The 17,866-nt window shown below is 38.7% G+C and overlaps 1 protein-coding gene across 4 annotated transcripts in view; it reads left to right on the top strand.

The window, feature by feature from the left end:
* Positions 1-17,866, top strand: part of GOLM1 (golgi membrane protein 1) — an 87,097-nt gene that overhangs the window by 28,027 nt on the left and 41,204 nt on the right. For all 4 annotated transcript variants that reach the window (XM_072606166.1, XM_072606164.1, XM_072606147.1 and 1 more), the window contains 2 exons: positions 5,840-5,989; positions 8,274-8,453. In XM_072606166.1, the coding sequence (XP_072462267.1) occupies positions 5,861-5,989; positions 8,274-8,453 (309 nt within the window). In that variant the 5' untranslated portion in view covers positions 5,840-5,860. The remainder of the gene's footprint in view (positions 1-5,839; positions 5,990-8,273; positions 8,454-17,866) is intronic.

The following is a 17,866-nucleotide window of genomic DNA, read 5'->3' as shown; positions in this document are numbered from 1 at the left end:
TGCTCCCCCTGGCTTCTAGGGCTTTCCCATTCAAGGTTACCTTGCATCTCTTTTATATATATCAGTTGTGTGTATATACTTACACGCATATACATACATGTATGTGTACACATATACTGCCTGTCTTAACTGATAGAATGTAAGCTACTTGAGTGCCAGAATTGGTTCACTGATGTCTTTGTAGCCCTCGCTCCTGAGACATACTTGGCATGTAGGGCTTGATATATGATATTTCCTAAGTACTTGTAAGTGCTCTCTCACTAGCACATTTAGTACACTAAAATATCTTTTAGCGTTACCCTCTTTTACATATGCTCTGCTTTGATAATTGAATTTTTAGAAAAGGATCATTCTTTTTTAGTCAGAATTTCCAAGAAACTTCAATTAGACTTCACAAATGATAGTTGGAATTATACAAGAACTCTAGAACTAGGAATTTATTTTTTGCAGGGGAGGGGAGGTGATTCACTTAGAATGGTGTTTATTTTTATTCATTTCCACCTTGTTATTATAGTGCTACTTCTGTTAATGAAGAGGATGGCTTTTAATGATACTTTGTCGCCATAAACCAGAGGTAGAAATTATAAAAAGACCCCTAAGGATGGATATATTCCAAAATGTGGTTTCCTTCTTTACCAGACCCTCACAGGGTTCTGCCTGTAATTCCCCGACCTTCTGCACTTAGGGAGTAGAGGGGTGTGGAGAGAATATTTTCCTTTCCTTCAGGGTAGTTACCATTTCAGTGAGTTCTTTGCCCATGACCATAGCTCAGCAGTATCTTTTGCACTCTCAGTTGACTAGTTTGTGTAGACCCCAGGAATACTATCCTCCGCCTAAACTTGCGCAATGCTTCTGCTGCAACTTAGTGCCCAGAAGGTCAGAACTCCCCCAGTAACCTTGTTCTGGAGATAGCAGCTGTACATTAGGAAGGCCATATGATAATTTAATTTCAATCAAGTGTGGTTCACTGTAGCAGGTTCCATATTTAGTGTGTACATACCAAATTGCTTACGCTCCCTGATTCCCTATTTAAATTCTCAGGGGTATCTTTAGGATATCCTTGTTGAGCAGCATTTTCATCGTATCCATAAATAAGCATTTATTAAGTGCCTGCTGTGTGCCAAACACTGTATTAGATGCCTGGAACACAAAATTTTAAAAATGAGGTCGTTCTAGTCTCCAGGGAGCTTACATCCTATCAGAATCCAACCAGGGTCAAATTGTAGATGAAACCTGTGCATATCTTTTGTTAACTTTTTATTTTAAAATCATGCAGCATGTCCCTGTGGAGAAAGAACAGGATTTGAAATCTGGGAGGACCTGTATTTAGAGCTAACTGCGATGTCCACAGTCATTAAACTTCTGAGAACTATAGGCACCTCTCTAAGACTTATCTTAATTGTAGGTATAGTGAAAATAGTTGTGAATTTGAAGTCACCAAACTGGCTCTTGTAACTTGTGTGCTCTTGGGGAAATCTCCTAACCTCTGTGGGCCCCAGTTCCTTATCTCTTTTTTGGGGGAAGGGCAGTTTGACTTAATGAGCCAAAGGCAGACCAGCACCTTAGGTGCTCTTGGATGGGTGCATTCCCTTCTTTACCACCACCACCACTGGCTTCTCACTCCAAAGGATGGTACTGCCCCAGTGGAGGGTGGCCACATGGAGATCTTGCCCGTATTTTTTCTTGCTAATGATGTGCTAGACTGTTGAATGTGGCCTGAGCGTTTTTGTTGATCATGGTCTTCACATAGGAGATGGCAAGCTTCTCTGACTTTGCCCTCTGCTTTAGCCACCATCATGGTGCCTTTGCTGTTGTCTGCCAATTTGTAACAAAACAAATTTCAGGCTTTGAGGTTGTTGAGCTTGGCCCTGTGTCTTCTTGTTGCTCTTGATGAGACAGCTGGAGCAGTTTCAAAGGATTGTCCATGGCAAATGAGCCAACATGGTGACCAGATTGACAAATTTTGATCCCAGATAGGCTACAACAGACTTTCTTGCAGTATGACGTGTCATCTAGTGATGGAACACAGGTGTCTTCAGCCTCTCTTGCAGCTATGCAAATATTCCATGAAGAAAACTATGCTAGGATAATGGTAGTAGAAATAAAGGGGAGGGAACAGATGCAAGAGATATTAAGGTGTCCTGGACAGGGTTTGGTAACCAATAGAATATGAGGAAGAGGGAATAGTGGAAAATAAGTGTAGTTATTAACATGGGAGCCCAGGTGAATGGTGGTGCCTCAGGCAAAGATTGTCAAGTCAGAAGGAGATACAGATTTAGGTAGAAAGATAGCCAGCTTGTCTGGGGATATGTTGATTTGGGAATCCTTAGGGTATGTGCCCAGGGTTGGACTGTCCTCTGAGGACAAATCCTAGCTAAATTGCCAAGATGCTCACTACCAAAATATTGGCCATCATGTTTTGATTTTTTGAAATTTTCATTTATTTTTGGCAATAGTCACTCTGGAAGGCAGTCTACTAAAGGATAAAGGGCTCCTTATCTGTGTCCATGGAGAGGGGTCTCTGAATTGATTATCTCGTGGGTTTTTAAAGTATTAATGTAAGAGGAAAGATTGGGAGAGAAAAAGAAGAGAGAAAAGAAAGGGGAAAAAAGAAGAGAAAAGAATGCTGGGTGAAGAAGAGCCAGAACCTAGGTTCAAATCCCAGTTCTGTTATTTATTATCTTATCTGTGTAATTGTGTAAGTTGCTTAAATTTTCTGGGCCTCAGTTCCTCATTTGTAAAATGAAGAGGTTGAATTAGATCAGAGGTGCCCAAAACACAGTGACCCACAACACTCCTGAGTGTAACCCAAACCAAATTAAAACATAATTGGTAAATATATGACAAAATGCTCAGAAATACAGTAAGATATAGATAATATTAGTATGTGGTTTTCTTAGTTAATATGCTAATAGGGATCCATATGTATGCTTTAGTGACCCACATTTCTATTTCAGTTTGACAAAACTGAACAAGATGATCTCTAAGACCTGTTCTAGCTCTAAATGCTAAGCTCTTTGAGCCTAAAGTCCTCAGAGGCCCAGGGGCCAGTGCTGAAGCTGTGAATACTCCTGGAATTAGGGCATGTGTAGCCACTGTGGGGAAAAAAAAAAAATTTGCTTCAAACCTGTGTTTTATTTTTGTCATGCAGGTGAGGATCATTTCCTTCGTCTGAAAAGGCTTGCTTTAGAGTTTTAGAAAACACTTTCAGTTTCTAGAGGAGACTAAGAGAGAAAGAAAGGGAAATGGTTATGAAAATGATTCCTAAACGAAAAGCAGAGTGGGTTAAGGAGGTAGCTAAGAAGTATAAGGAAAAAACATTCTCAGAGGGAATCAGGTTTGCCCTGAGTACCTTAGTGTTGAAGTAACAGACCTGGGGCAACAGGGGGATGTATGAAATATGTGTGAAGGGCAAGATGGAGGTCAAAATGATGCTCCGATATTTCTTCCTGCTAACCTCTATCTTAAATAAATCTTGTGTTTGATTCTCAAGGAGATGAGGTTTAGAGCTGGTAGAGGTGGTTCAGTTGTGAAAGAATTCACTTAGAATTCTTTGTAGACATTGGGAGCTTTATTGACGCAAAGCAGTACAGGTTTCCTAGCAAGAAAGCTAAGTGAGTCTCCAATATTATGCTTATATATGGGTTTCAGAATGGTGAAGTAGCTTTAGGAGTTTTATGAGGGTTGAAGATTAGGGACAGGATGAAGAAGATGGATGACACAAGACAAGGGAGATGGAAAATTTTATGACCCAGGATGGGGAGAGACAAGGAATTTTATGGTCCAGGAGAAGGGGAAGTTTTATGGTATTTCAAGATAAGGGGACGAAACTTTAGGATGCCTTCAGGTTAGAGAATAAACTGGGGGCTGCACAAAGTACTGGAAAAGCAACTCTTAACCCTTTGGGCACTATTTGTATCTGCATCAAAGGCTTCTAGTATTTGGCAGATAATTTGGCCTGTTTCTAGAATTTCTGACGGGTACTTTTCACAGCATGGGCATAGGAGAACTAGCTAAAAGATAGGATAGGGGTAGAACTGAGCTTCTGATTTAATGGTATAGGGAATTCCAGGAAGAAGGAACTCCTTTTACCTTGGCACCTTCTCTACAACTTTTAGTCTGAGAGTTACCCAGAGCACCAAGGGCTTTAGGCTCCTTGACTAATCCTACTCACCCTCCTAAAACTCCATTTAGAACTTGATCCCATAAACAATGGGGAAAAAATATGCTGGTCTCGTAAAGAGTGCAGGGTTGCAGAATCCTATCCTTGCTCATTCTGTTTCCCCACCCTTGCCTCTTCACTCCTTCTGCAAGCTGGCCCACCTTGCAAGTGGCTATTTGTTGTTTTGTAATTGAAGTCATTTGAAATGCTTTTTATTCGGAGACTTTTTCAAGAATTTCATAACTTCCTTTAAAATAATTCCAAACACTTCAAAATATCAGCCATCTATAACTCCTTATCTTTGGAAGGGACCTTTGAGATCATCTAGTCTAACTTTACAGAATAAGCAACTTAGTCCATACCAGACCTACCATTTGTGGTCAAACTGCTTTTTCACTAATCCTTGATGCCTTCCCTAATCCTGTGTTTTAAAATTACCTTGTATTTATTTATCTATGCATATATTGTATCAAAAAAATGGAATATGAGTTTCTTGAGGGCAGGATTTTTTTTTTAATCCCTAGGACAGTGCCTGGAACCTAATAAATGTTTCTTGAATTGAGTTGAGTTCTCATGCCAACTAATTCTTAGATTTTTTTTTATATATTGACATTCTTTTAAAACCAACATTCCTTCCCCCCTTTCTTCCTTTCCTTTCTCTCCTTTTCTCTTTCTCTTTTTCCTACCTCTTGTGCTTCCCCCTCTTGTTTTCTTTCTTTCCCATTCCCTCCTCTCCTTTTTTCCCATTCTTCTGAAGTGTGACCATCGCAGCATGGTTTTGATGCTCCTTCAGAGTCTGTTATAAATTCAAATGAAGGCTCATCATACTGTTTATTACCCAGCACACAAGTACGGTCTTCTACTGGGAACGTAATGAATGTCAACTATTCCATTAAGCTTGGCAGGGATTGAATACAGTCTAGTGGTGAAAGGGCGTAATCGGAGCCAAGAATGCCTTGATTCTCTCCCTGCTTGTCATGCAAAACTCTTTTCCTATGACCTCAGCTAAGTCACATACCTTCCCCTGGCACAGTTATGCCTTCTGAATGACAGGACTGTTACTGAGATACTTGTTCCTTACAAAGTTGTTCGAGATTGACTGATGAAAAGCCTTGTCTAAGCAAGAGAGTAACCATGATTTGCACAGTGAAATTCCCATGTTGCCTTTGAACAGTATGGTTTCTTCTGTTGCTTCAAAAAATGTTTTAAGCCAACGTCATTAATAAGTGTGGCTTGTTAGTGAACATGCTCTGTCCTGTGCTTATAAAAGAACCAAATCATAAATGTTTCACTGGGAAAGAGTGAGAATTTTCTTCCTTCTAGGATTATAACTGGTATGCTGGAATAGCCGGATTCTGGATGGGATAATATCTGCCTGAGCATCCTTTGTGCTGTGTTTCCATCCCCCATCTGCTTCTCTGATTTTCCAAACCTTTTGAATCCTTTGTGGTTCCCAGAGAAAATGTCAAATTTCAAAACGAGGAAATGGGGAAGGCCCATTAAGGCAAAGCTTCTCTGTCTTGTACAAACACTGCAGAGCAAAGTCCTCTGTTAGACTGGCTGACATTTAAAATATTAGTGGTACCTAGGGTGTAATTTGATTCCCTGATAATGATAAAGACTTATTTTTGATAAAGATTTTTGGTAAAAATTTATTCTTTATTTTTGAATCCTTAGGGCTCCTGCACCTGATTTGAGATGATGGGTCGAGGAAATGGGCGTCGGGGGATGAAGTCACCCCCTCTCCTGGTCGCGGCTTTATTAGCCTGTGTTATCGTCTTGGGTTTCAATTACTGGATCGCAAGTTCTCGTAGTGTGAACCTCCAGGTAGGACCGTTGGACTTCTCTTCAGAAGTCATAAAAAGCTTACAGTTGCAAGAGACCAGTTAGTTTCTTGCCTTGATATGTGTGTTTAACAGGCTTCACTCAGTAAGGTCTAGCTTTTTCTCTATCAGTTTAGGAGAAAGCTGTAGTGGCCTGTAAAAATTCTACTGCAGTGCCAAGTCCCCCTCCCCCTGTCCCCCATTGGATTCAGTCTTGGCTCTGTCTGTCCAGACCCCTCCCTTCTCCCCTTTCAGCACACAGTTTGTGCCGCATTTGCTTTCAAGCCAAGCCCCCCCTGAGCATTTTTCCAGGAGAAGCATATGTTTTGTCCAACCCTCTCAGCCCTCTGTGTCTTCTCAAGATTTCTTCCCCAATTTTTTTTCCTTGCCACCCTTTCCCACCACTTGGCAGTTCTTAAGAGAGCCATGTTAAGTGGATATTGGCAAGAGTAATTGCCAAGCTGTTTTGAATATAAGCCAGTCCCAACTTTGCATCTTTTCTTAGCTTTAAATCAGTCTTCAGTCTTTGAACCTCAGTATAAATTGGGGAATGATTTTGGAATTATTTGGAATGACGCATATGTGTAATATATGTTAATATATTACACATATATTTATATACAGCAAATATATGTAAATATTTAAATATACACATACACAAATATACACACAATTATATATTTAAATGTTTATTAGAAACTACCTGTTGAACATCAACATAAACAATCAGAGCTGCTTGGTTGTTTGCATGTAAATGAATTTTGATACACAAGGACTCAGCGCTTTTCCCAGTCTTTCCCTCCAAGTCCCCATCAAAGTATTTTTATTCACTTTTCTGTATATGATAACGGCTAATGTCTAATATTTATACAGTCCTTATTCTGTGCTAGGCACTATGCTAAGCACTTTACCAATCTCTCCTTGATCTTCACAGCATCCCTGGGGGAGGTAGCTATTATTCTTATTACCCCCTTTCTACAATTAGGGAAACGGAAGCAGAAGGAGGTTAAGTGACTTGTCCAGGGTCCTACAACTAGCTAGTAAGTGTCTGAGGATGGATTTGCATGAAAGTCTTCCGGACTCCAGGACTCTATCAGCTATACCACCTAGCTGCCTAGATCAGAGAGTATATTCCATGCTTCTGAGTCAGTTTTTTTCATTTTATATTTCATTAAAGATAATTATCAATTTTTTTGCATTCCTCATCTTTGTTGTCCTTAATCACATAATAATATTCATTTACATTAGTGTGTCACGATATATTTAACTTTTCTTTTCCTTCCTCCTGTTTTTGTATTTTTTTTGAAGGGGAGAGGTTCTAGACTTGTGATTTCTTGGTGTGAGGCAAATGCCCTCTATGAATGCAGATCAGCAATTCTAATGAGATTTATAATCTTAGAGCGTTACCAGGGGTCCTGAGAGATTAACTGGTCTAGAGTCACACAGCCCTTATAGGTCAAGGTGGGGCTCACACCTACTGTGTATCCTGACTTTCAAAGCTTTCTTTTCAAATGAAGTCAAGTGAGATAACAATGTAAAGTATTTTGTGAATGTTAAGGTGATACACACCCACAGACACGTACATGCACATAGGTACATATATATAGATATAGGTATAGGTATATCAGAGACACACATGTGTATGTGTTTGTATGATATATGTGTATATATGTGCACACTATTCTTATTCTTTTGTAGGCTTATAGACTTTTTCAATCCAGAAAATCTTATTACAAATGACATTTAGATTACTTCTGTATTGTCATGTTGCTTTTTATACTGCCTTTATTTACCAAATGAATAGCACTTTCTTTTATACCCATGTCCTGAGTTAACAAGTTACTAGTTCCTGTAAATGTAAGCAGTACTGTGCTATTTCCCAGGATTATCTATTAACCTTAACTGTACCTTCTCCTAGGAGCTCTTTCCCCAGATGGAGGAGACCCTAGGGTAAATGAAATTTCTGACATCCTGAGCTCAGAATGCATTTTCCTGTAGAAAATCCATTATAAGAAGTACAAATCAGACTCGAAACATTCCATGGCAGTTACATTATGGGTTAGAAAGACATTTGTTTTCTGTGGGAAAATACATTCTGAACTCCAGATTATAGACCTATAAATTAACTTTTAGAATTCAGTTATAAAGAGGGACCTGTTTATGGTGATTCTTTGGCTATTTCTGTTAGGTAGTTTGGTAAGTTTTACTTACGTTGTTATTATATCTGAGTCATCATGGTCTACGGTGGTGACTGAGTGTTCTTCTCTTATATTTTGTTTTCCATTTAGACTCAGATCTTGGAGTTGGAAGGAAGAGTCCGGAGGGCCGCAGCAGAGAGAGGTGCTGTGGAATTAAAAAAGAATGAGTTCCAAGGAGAACTAGAAAAACAGCGAGAGCAGCTGGACAAAATCCAATCCAGACACAACTTTCAGATGGAAAATGTCAATAAGATGTACCAGGATGAAAAGGCAAGGCCTGTTAATTTTTAATGAAGTTCCCTTCCTCCTTTCCATCCTCTCCCCCCACTTCCCTTGGTATTCTAATATTCCATAAACTGTGGGAGTGCAAGGGAGTATTTGCATATTTAATTAAGCTTCTTGCCTCTGTGTGGCTTTTTGGGATTAATACCATGACATTTTTCACCTCTGTGTTAGAGAAGGCCCTGAAGTGTGTACGCTGTAGACTTTCTTGGGGAAAAAAAGGTGCCTCAAGTAGAAGACAGGACATTTAATAATTGCTCAGGAAGGACGTAGGTTTACTTCTGGAACTTCAGGATAATTCATCTTATTTTCCTTTTCCTTTATGGCCCTAATAAAGGGATTAGGAATAGACCATATGTAACATTTCAATATATCTGACTTGTTTTCTTCACTAGACCCAAAGGATGAGTGAAAATACTCATTCATCAAGACATCTAAATGCATAGCAGTTTTGAGATTAGTGATACTTGAGATCTTTTACACCTAAGATCTTCTACAGTCTGCAGATTTAGTGATCTTGGCCAAGACATTTTACCAGAGCCTCAGTTGTTCATTTGTGAAATAAAAGAGTTGGAGTAAAAAAATTTTTTTTAGTAGTATTTTATTTTTTCCAATTATGTGTGCAATTAGTGGTGTTTAATAAGCATCCCTTCAGCTTCTGTTACTTAAGACTACTCTTCATTTTTATGGAAAGACCTGAGTGTGAGTAAAGGAAAATCAAATGCTTAGAGATTAGTTTAGCATAACTTGGATTTCCAGTGACTAGTAATTGGTTAACTCAGAACATCAAGTGACTTTATTTCTTAATAAAAGATTTTACTTGTTTTTCAATTTACAAGTATTTATTTACTTCCATTCCCACTACTCATTCTATTAGCAGGAAAAAAAAACATCCCAAACCTTTGTAACAAGCAAAACGAATTCCAACATTGTCCGTGTATGTCCACATATGTCCAAAAATACATGTCTTATTTAACATTTTGAATCTGTCACTTCTAGTGGATGATGGTTAGGATGTGGGTATCATGCTTCGTTATTAGCACTCTGGAGTTGGGGTGAGTCATTACATTGATTAGCGTTCTTAAGTCTTTCCAAGTTGTTTGTTTTTATTATGTTGTTACTGTATAAATTATTCACCTGGTTTTGCTCATTTCACTCTGTCTTGGGTCATGCAACTCTTACCAGGATGCTCTGAAATGGCTCCTTTTGTCATTTCTGATTCGTTTATATTTATATACCACACTTCATTCACTTGTTCTCTAATTGATGGGTAACTTCCCCCTTTCCTGTTCTTTATTTCTTCAAGAAGAATTACTATAAATGTTTCTTGTAGCTGTGGGTCCTTTTCCTCTTGGTTTGATTTCTTTGGGCTACAGACCTGTTGGTGGTGTTGTTGAGTTAAAGGGTAGGTTACTAACTTTTAGGGTATAGTCCCAGATTTTTTCCTAGAATGGCTAGACCAATTCACAAAGCCTGCTTAACAATGATCATTTTTACCAATCTGATAGGTATAAAGTAGTAAGCCAGAGTTTTAATTTGTATTTCTCTAATTATTTTAGTGATTTGGAGGATTTTTTCCATATAGCTGTTAACAGTTTGAATTTCTTCCTTTGAAAAGCCTGCTCATACATAACCTTTGACCATTTATTCATTGGGGAAACTGTAGATTTTATCCTGATTTGCTGAGTGCATATTGTGTAAACTGTCATATCTCTAGTTTAAAGGGTGTTGTTTTGTTGTTTTTTTTATTATGCAATTTGGAAGGTACCACACCTTCAAAGTACACCACACCTAGACTTTCAGTCAAGATTATCTGGGTTGAAATACTATCTCATGTACTAAAAGCCATATGCTCCTGGTCAAGTCATTTAACCTCAAAGAGCCTGAGGTCTTGGATCTTTAAAATGAGTTTAAAATGAAGATAATAACTGTCGACCTGAAAGTTTGATTAAGAGAAATCCAACAGGCTAAATGCATATATTTTTATTCCCTTAAAGTTAACGATTACGTGGACCCATGGAGCCAGAATTAAATTTGACTAACACAAAAACGACAGGGCTTAAATACACTTCACCATGAGAAAGGAACTTTCTTAGTTGAACAAGTTGTAAATTCAGTGAGACAAGACAATGAACAAAGTAGTGTCAGTTGGAATTTATGATTCCAGAATGTGTGAATAGCATATGTCTCTGTGACACAAGATAAGGAGAAAATCCTACCACTCTGGTGGCAAGCATCCTGTCATAAACAGGTCTTTGAAGTTGCTGACACAGGAAAGGGCATTTTTAACAGAGTTGACAAAGTTTCAATTGGAATTATGACCCAGGATGTCTGTGTTTTCTTTACCATTAACATACCATGACATAGTATATGTCTACAAATATTAAGATATGAAAAATGTCCCATTATTCAAGATAGCGTTTCGGGTTAAGGGTCTCCTAAGGAATGCTAAGTCAGCCCCATCTGGCTTTGTTGACGTAGGAAGAGGTATTCTCTGAGTTTACTTCAGAGAACAAAGAGACTGTTAGGTCCAGGCTCTCCTTAATTCAAGCTCTGGCCCTTATTAAAGTCCAAAAATGATATTAAATATTATAACATAAGCCCTAATTTTATCCAGTAGGTTTGCTGTGAAGAAAGCACTTTGCATATCCTAATGCAGGGGTTCTTAACCCAGATGGGGTCCAAAATAGATTTCAGGAAGCCTGTGAACTTGTTTTTAAAAATATTTTGATGATTGTATTTCAGTATAATTGGTTTCCTTTGTAATCCTGTATATTTTATTTTATGCATTTAAAACTGTTGAGGCTTAAGGCACTGGGGACCCCGAAATACCAACATGCTGGGTCCTGCTCAAATGAATTCGACTCAAGCCTTGTTAAAGGCAAAGAAAGACAAAGTTTATTAAAGATTCACCATATTGGGTTGACTCTTAAGGAACCTAAGCATTTGTAACCCTTTATATTCACAAGCGGTCCAGATTGAATCTTAGAGTCTGAGCTGGATTGAATCTGAGTGCTTTCATGGAGGTGAGATGGAACTTAATATAGAAATGACTGTAGGAGGGATCTGGGGGTGGTCTGGTAGTCTGGGGTGATGGGAGGAGGGGTTTAGGGAGGATCTTGAGGAGAAGTCCTAAGAGGATCTCCGTGGTACTGGGGTGACTGGTCTAGGGTTGGAAACAGCTGGAGGCTATCAGGAGATATCAGACAATGGAAGTTTGAGTGGGAAGCAGGTGGGGCAATCCAGAGGTAACTGACTGTGAAAGGCCAGGCTAGGCCAAGGGCAATAGATTTGAATATGAAAGGCCAGATTTAGTGGGAAGATTCTGGAGGACTTGGCTACAAATTTGAGTATGAAAGTCCAGGTTAAGTGGCAAGATTCAGGGGAAACTTGTCTGCGAATTTGAGTATGAAAGGCCAGGTGGAGAGATTCAAGGGGAGTTCTGGGAGGTTCCCAGAGTCTGAACCCCATCATTGGGACAAACTCTACTCCACCTTTAAGCTCCTAGTTCATAGATTTAGAGCCAGCAGGAATTTTAGAGGTCTGTCTTTCTATTCTGCACCCTTCACCCCCTTATAGAAGAGAAAAAGTGAGACCCAGAGAGATAGTGCCTTGCCCAAAGTTACACAGATATTGACTGTCAAAGCCAGGATTAAAAAAATCATGCCCAGTCTAATATTCCTCCCACTGAATTGTTTTGTGTCTTTCGTTCTCTCTGTAAACAGTGGACAGTACTTTCTTGTGAGTGATTCAGACGCATGGGCAGGAAAAACAGAAGGCCTTAGTTGTTCAGAATTATTTGGCACAGAGAATTTGTCACTAGTAGATCAACAAGGCTATGTTGACACTGAGCCATCCTCTGTCATGTAGGTGCAATTTCGTTGTACAGAACATAGCTTCTGTTGTCTGTAGGGATTTGGTAGGTTTATTTTAACCAAGGTGTAGTGTTTTGTTTTGTTTTTCCTCCTGGCTTAAGTATGTGACCTCTTTCAAAAATTATGGAAAACTCATGAATGATCTTAACATCAGAAAATCATGATTATCGTGTGTTTTCATAGTAAAACCAGTCCTTTATCAAACATAAATCTTTTGGAAAAAACCTTGTCTGCTTTTGACGTTTTTAATGTGATCCCCTATTGAAAGATTGGAGACAGAATTAGTTTCTCTTTTCAGTGGTCTTTCTCTTTTGCTAGAAAGTTCTATGGATGCTGCTGAGTTTCAGGGGAGGGAAGATATTGATGGAACAATTACTTCCTGGTTTGCCTTGGGTGGAAGTTTTTCCTAGTTGGTTATGTGAACAGTAGAAATATTTATATGGCAAATTTCTTAAGGCCCTTTGTCAAATTGGTTATTGTTTAGGCAACAACATAGGACATTAACTTCTTTTCATTTAGTTAGCAAAATATTTTTTATTACTACTCTTTTGTATCACTTAAAATAAACTTTTATTATAAAACTATGATTGTAGAATTTGATTTGAGATAGTCCTTAGAAATCTTAGGGGTGAGGAACTGGATTCCTCTTGTCAGATTGCTGTCCAAAAAAAAAGAAACATCATTTTGACAAGAGCCCTGGATTTGCTTTATGAAGATGCCGGACTCAAATCCAAGCTCTCCTGAATTCAGGTCCAGAATTCTTTTCATTAAAACATACTGTGTCCTAAAAACCTCATGGTTGTTATAATTCACTTGTCTCAGACAATTGGAGAGTTTGAACATTTTTTGCATAATTAGTAACAATTTTTTTTCCTAGAATGGTATCCTTTAACCATATATCTATTGGAGATTAAATAATAATCTGGTAAATTTCTATCAATTCCTTCTAAACTCTTGTGTCAGATTTTTTCAACTATGACTACTGCAAAGATTTTTTTCCCTTAATATATTTTCTTTTTATGTTAGATATATTGATTCTTACTGGATGGAAACCCTTCTCTTCCCCCCTTTTGTTTTTTTTTCAGGGGAGAAGCAGTCAGGGTCATGAGCAGTGACTTGTCTAGAGTCCCACAGGTGATAAGTGTCTGAGGTCACATTTGAACTTAGGTCCTCCTGACTCCAGGGCTGGTGCTCTGTCCAGCCCCTTTCATTTTTATGTAATCAAATGCTTTTCTTTTGTTTTCAGTAATTCTGCTATTAGGCCAACAAAAAGATCTTCTCAATTGAGATACATTGTTGCTTTTTTATATTGTATAGGTTTGGGTTTTGTTTTTTTTTTTTAACATGGATCCATTTAAAATTTGTTGTAATATGTAGTGTGAAGGGTGCATCTCAAGCTAATTTTTACCTGGTTGCTATCCATTTTCCTTGCATAGGAACAGACTAGAGGCGGGGGGGTGGGGTGGGGTGGGAGGATGACAATCCATAGGAGTGCTGCCAGGCTGAAAATGATGGGATGGCTGCCCAAGGTTCTCTCCTCTAATGGAAGGTCTGGGTAGAGCCCTCTTCAGTCAGAGGGAGGAAAGGGCCCAGGGGCAGGTAGTACTGAGGAGGGATGTCCTGATGACTTTTTTTTTTTTTAATCAAAGTCCATTAACTACCAATCTGATCAATCTTCTGATATTAGGCTAGATGTTATCTACTTCCCATTTTGTCAGTTTGTATATCTTATATACATCTTCCATGTCATTAAGGTCTCCAATACACCAGAATAATGCTCTTTGTAGCATTCTCTAATAGTTGTATTATTTTCCTTTGTGTACATTGTGATAGCTTTCTTTCATATTTGAGTTTTCTGAGTTTTAGAAATTAAACTCGATAATTTTTTATTATTTTTTAATAAAACCAAGGAGTATTTTTAAGAGCTTGCTCTTCTAAAAATAAGATATTATTGTGAAATGGAGTACATTCTCAACACAATCAAATAAATGTTAAAAGGTATTATAATGCGGGGAAAAAATAATGATCTAGTGACAAGAACTGAAAAATAATTGATGGGCTGTATATTCTTCTGAGATATTTCTTTATCTTCTGTACCTCTAGATTAAATAGGAATTAATTAAAAATTGCTAAAGATATAACAATTTAAAAACCTAATTAGAGCCATTTTATTTCAAGATGGCAAACCTAGACATAGACATATGCTCAGTTTTAAGCATAGATTATTTGCTCATCTCTCTACATTTTTATATTTCAAGCACTAACTTTTCCTTTAAGCTCTAGTTCCATATCATTGGATATTTTGATCTGGATATTCCAGAGACATCTTAAACTCAACATGACTAAAACTGAACATATTACCTTTATCCTACACCCTTCTCTCTTCTGAACCTCCCTGTTTCTGTCAAAGAAACCCATCATTCTTCTAGCGTCTCAGGTTTATAATAGCATTATCCTTGGTTCCGCTATACTCTCACTCACATGATTAGTCAATTGCTGAATCTTGACTTTTCTATCTTTACAACATCTCTCAAATCCAACCCTCTCTCTGTACTTATAGAACCTTAGTTCAGCTTGGTATTGGATTATTGGAACAGACTCCTGACTGCTCTTTCTGTCTCAAGTCTCTCCCTACTTCTGTTCATTTGTGCTGATTAAGTACTGATCTGATCATGTCACTCTGCTACTCATCTAAATCCATTGACTTCCTATTTTTTCTAAAATAGATTAGAAACTCCTCTGTGTAGCTTTTAAAGCTTTGTAGGACCCAGCCTCAGCCTGCTTTTCCAAACCCCACTGAACGTTACTTGTCCTCCTGTACTCTGTTCCCTCTAAACTGGCCTTCTCTTTGTTCCTCTGTTATAACATTCCATCTCATTTTTTGATGCTTCTGTAGTATCTTTCTTCTTGTGCCTGGAATTCACTCCCTTCTTACCAGTACCTCATAGTTCCTCTTGTTAGAAACATGCTTGGTACTTGGTAGTACCAAGCAGTATGTACCATACTTGGTAGCAAGGACAATTTATTAGAGTCCAGAGGAACTGAATGTTTCTGGCCAGAAGCGACTTAGACCCTCTTTCGGAAGGGAGAGCGCTGAATACAGAAGTGAGAGAAGCTTTATACTGTTAGTTCAGAACAAAATCCTTCCATCAGAGGATGGCTTGGTCTGTTCTCTTTTGGGTCATAATCTCTTTGACAGGCCTATTACATAACAATCCTTGGTGTGTTTCCTGTTCTCAAACATGTTTCAACAAAATTCACATGATTAAAAAATGGAGGGATCATTTTATGCCAGGTGTGTCTGCTTATATGCATGAAGTTAATTAAGCATGCACAATGAAGAAAAGCTTTTTCCGGGCCATTGACCCCAGCCAGTCTAGGCTAGTTTCCCACTGGGTCCTGTTATCAGAAAATTTTGTTAGTCTAGCTTCTTCCTCTGAGAGCTTGATTGGTCAATAGTGCTTGCTATCTTGTGCAGCCTTGAAACTTGCAACATTTTGTGGAAACCTAACTTTTTTCGTGTTTGCCACACTCTTTACCTTTATTTTTTTACAGTCAGGAAAACCTGAGTTCAAATCCAGCCTCAGACACTTCCTAGCTGTGTGACCTTGGGAAAGTCACTTAACCCTGTTTGCCTCAGTTTCATCTTCTGTAAAATGAGCTGGAGAAGGAAATGTCAAGCCATTTCAGTATCTTTGCCAAGAAAACCCCACGAGGGGTCACAAAGAGTCAGACACTACTGAAAATGACTAAAACAACAACAAAAGTTGTCAATTATATATATATGAAGTCATGCAATGTATATTTCCATATTAGCCATGTTGCAAAAGAAAAAAAGCAAGAAAAATAAAGCAAATGCGAGGAAAAAAGCATACTTCCCTCTGCATTCAGAATTCATCCATTCTCGCTCTGGATATTGATAGCATTTTTCATCAGGCGTTTTTGGGAATGGTCTTGGATCCTTGGCTTGATCAGAAGTTGATCATTGTTGGACATTGAAGGACCAGTGTTCCTTCTCTACCTTTGAGAAGCAGTTCAGGCACCATTTTCTGGACCGAAGCCTTTCCTGATCCCTCATCTTCCCCCTCATTTAAAAATGACAAATTTTTAAAACTCAGAAAGAAGGATATCACAATGCTACTGCCTTTCTTCCCAAACTACCGTGTAACTATATGTATGTGTGTGTCTGAGTTTACAAGTACACATGTGTAAACTCATTCTAGCAGAGATTGTTTCATTCTTTGTATTTTGTAACCCCAGGCACCAACTGGTGCCCAGCACATTATAGAGACAATTTACAAATGCTTATTGTTAGATTAATGTTCTTTAGTGGTGTGATAGGTTCAACAGTGTGTTTATGTCTGTGTGTGTGTATGTGTGTGAGAGTCTGTGTCCCCAGAAGTTAGAGGAGAAAAAATACATAGAAGGGAGGTGGGGAGTGTCTGTCTGAAACATAATTACCTTAGCTCAATCATTTATCAGGGAAACACATTAAAAGTGATACCTTCTAGACCTTTCCTGCCTAACTGAACCTTCCAGGTTTATCTCGGAATGGGAGAGGCAGGGGTGTGGCAAATGTACCAGGATACATTCTTTTCCATGCCCTACCTTCCTCCCCAATGGTTTTTCTCTTCTGTCTACCTGTAGGTTTTTTTAAAAAAGTCTTATTTTAGTATACCTAATATGTCTTTGCTCATTTTCAAGTCCATTCCACAAGCATTTGTTAAGTACCTACTGTGTGGTAGGCTCTGTGTTCTAGGTGTTGTTCATTCGTTTCAGTCATGTCTGACTTCCTGACCCCATTTGAGTTTTTTTTTTTTTTTTGGCAGAGATACTGAAGTGGTTTTCCATTTCCTTCTCCAGCTCATTTTACAGGTGAGGGAGCTGAGGCAAATAGGGTAAGGCGATTTGCTCAGAGTCACATAGCTAGTAAGTGTCTGAGGCCATATTTGAACTCAGGAAGATGAGTCTTCCTGACTTCAGACCCAGAACTCCATACACCGTGCCATCCATGTTCAAGGTGCTGGGGGTACAAAGACAAAAATAAATCAGTGGATGCCCTTAAAGGATCACTCATTCTACTGAGGAAGCAACATGTGCACAAGAAAGAAAACAGAAAGAAAGTCATTCCAGGAGGTGGGTGCCCAGCACATTATAGATCTAGGGAGATCAGGAAAGTCCTTGGAGAGCACAGAGAACTTGATCCATCTCTGGGACTGGGACTCCTGCCATTCTGTCAATACCCAGGACTTAGAACCAGAAGGAAGGTGGTTTGAATCTTTCTTCAGACACTAACTGACTGTAGTCCTGGGCCAATTTCTTCATCGTGCTCGGTATAATGTTGTCATTTGTAAAATGGGACTTAATATTTGCAGCACATGCCTCTCGTGAAGTTGTTGGGAGAAGCCAAGGAGCTGAATGTCCATAAAGTACTTTGCCAGTTTTAGAACCCTACATAAATTGGCATTCTCATCATGTTGTATCCGGCCAGCACTCTGCTAGGAGTCACACTAGAAGCGACACACC

This window comes from Notamacropus eugenii, chromosome 1 (assembly GCF_028372415.1).
Source record: "Notamacropus eugenii isolate mMacEug1 chromosome 1, mMacEug1.pri_v2, whole genome shotgun sequence".
Taxonomy (NCBI): domain Eukaryota; kingdom Metazoa; phylum Chordata; class Mammalia; order Diprotodontia; family Macropodidae; genus Notamacropus; species Notamacropus eugenii.
This window is presented reverse-complemented; position numbering and strand designations above follow the sequence as displayed.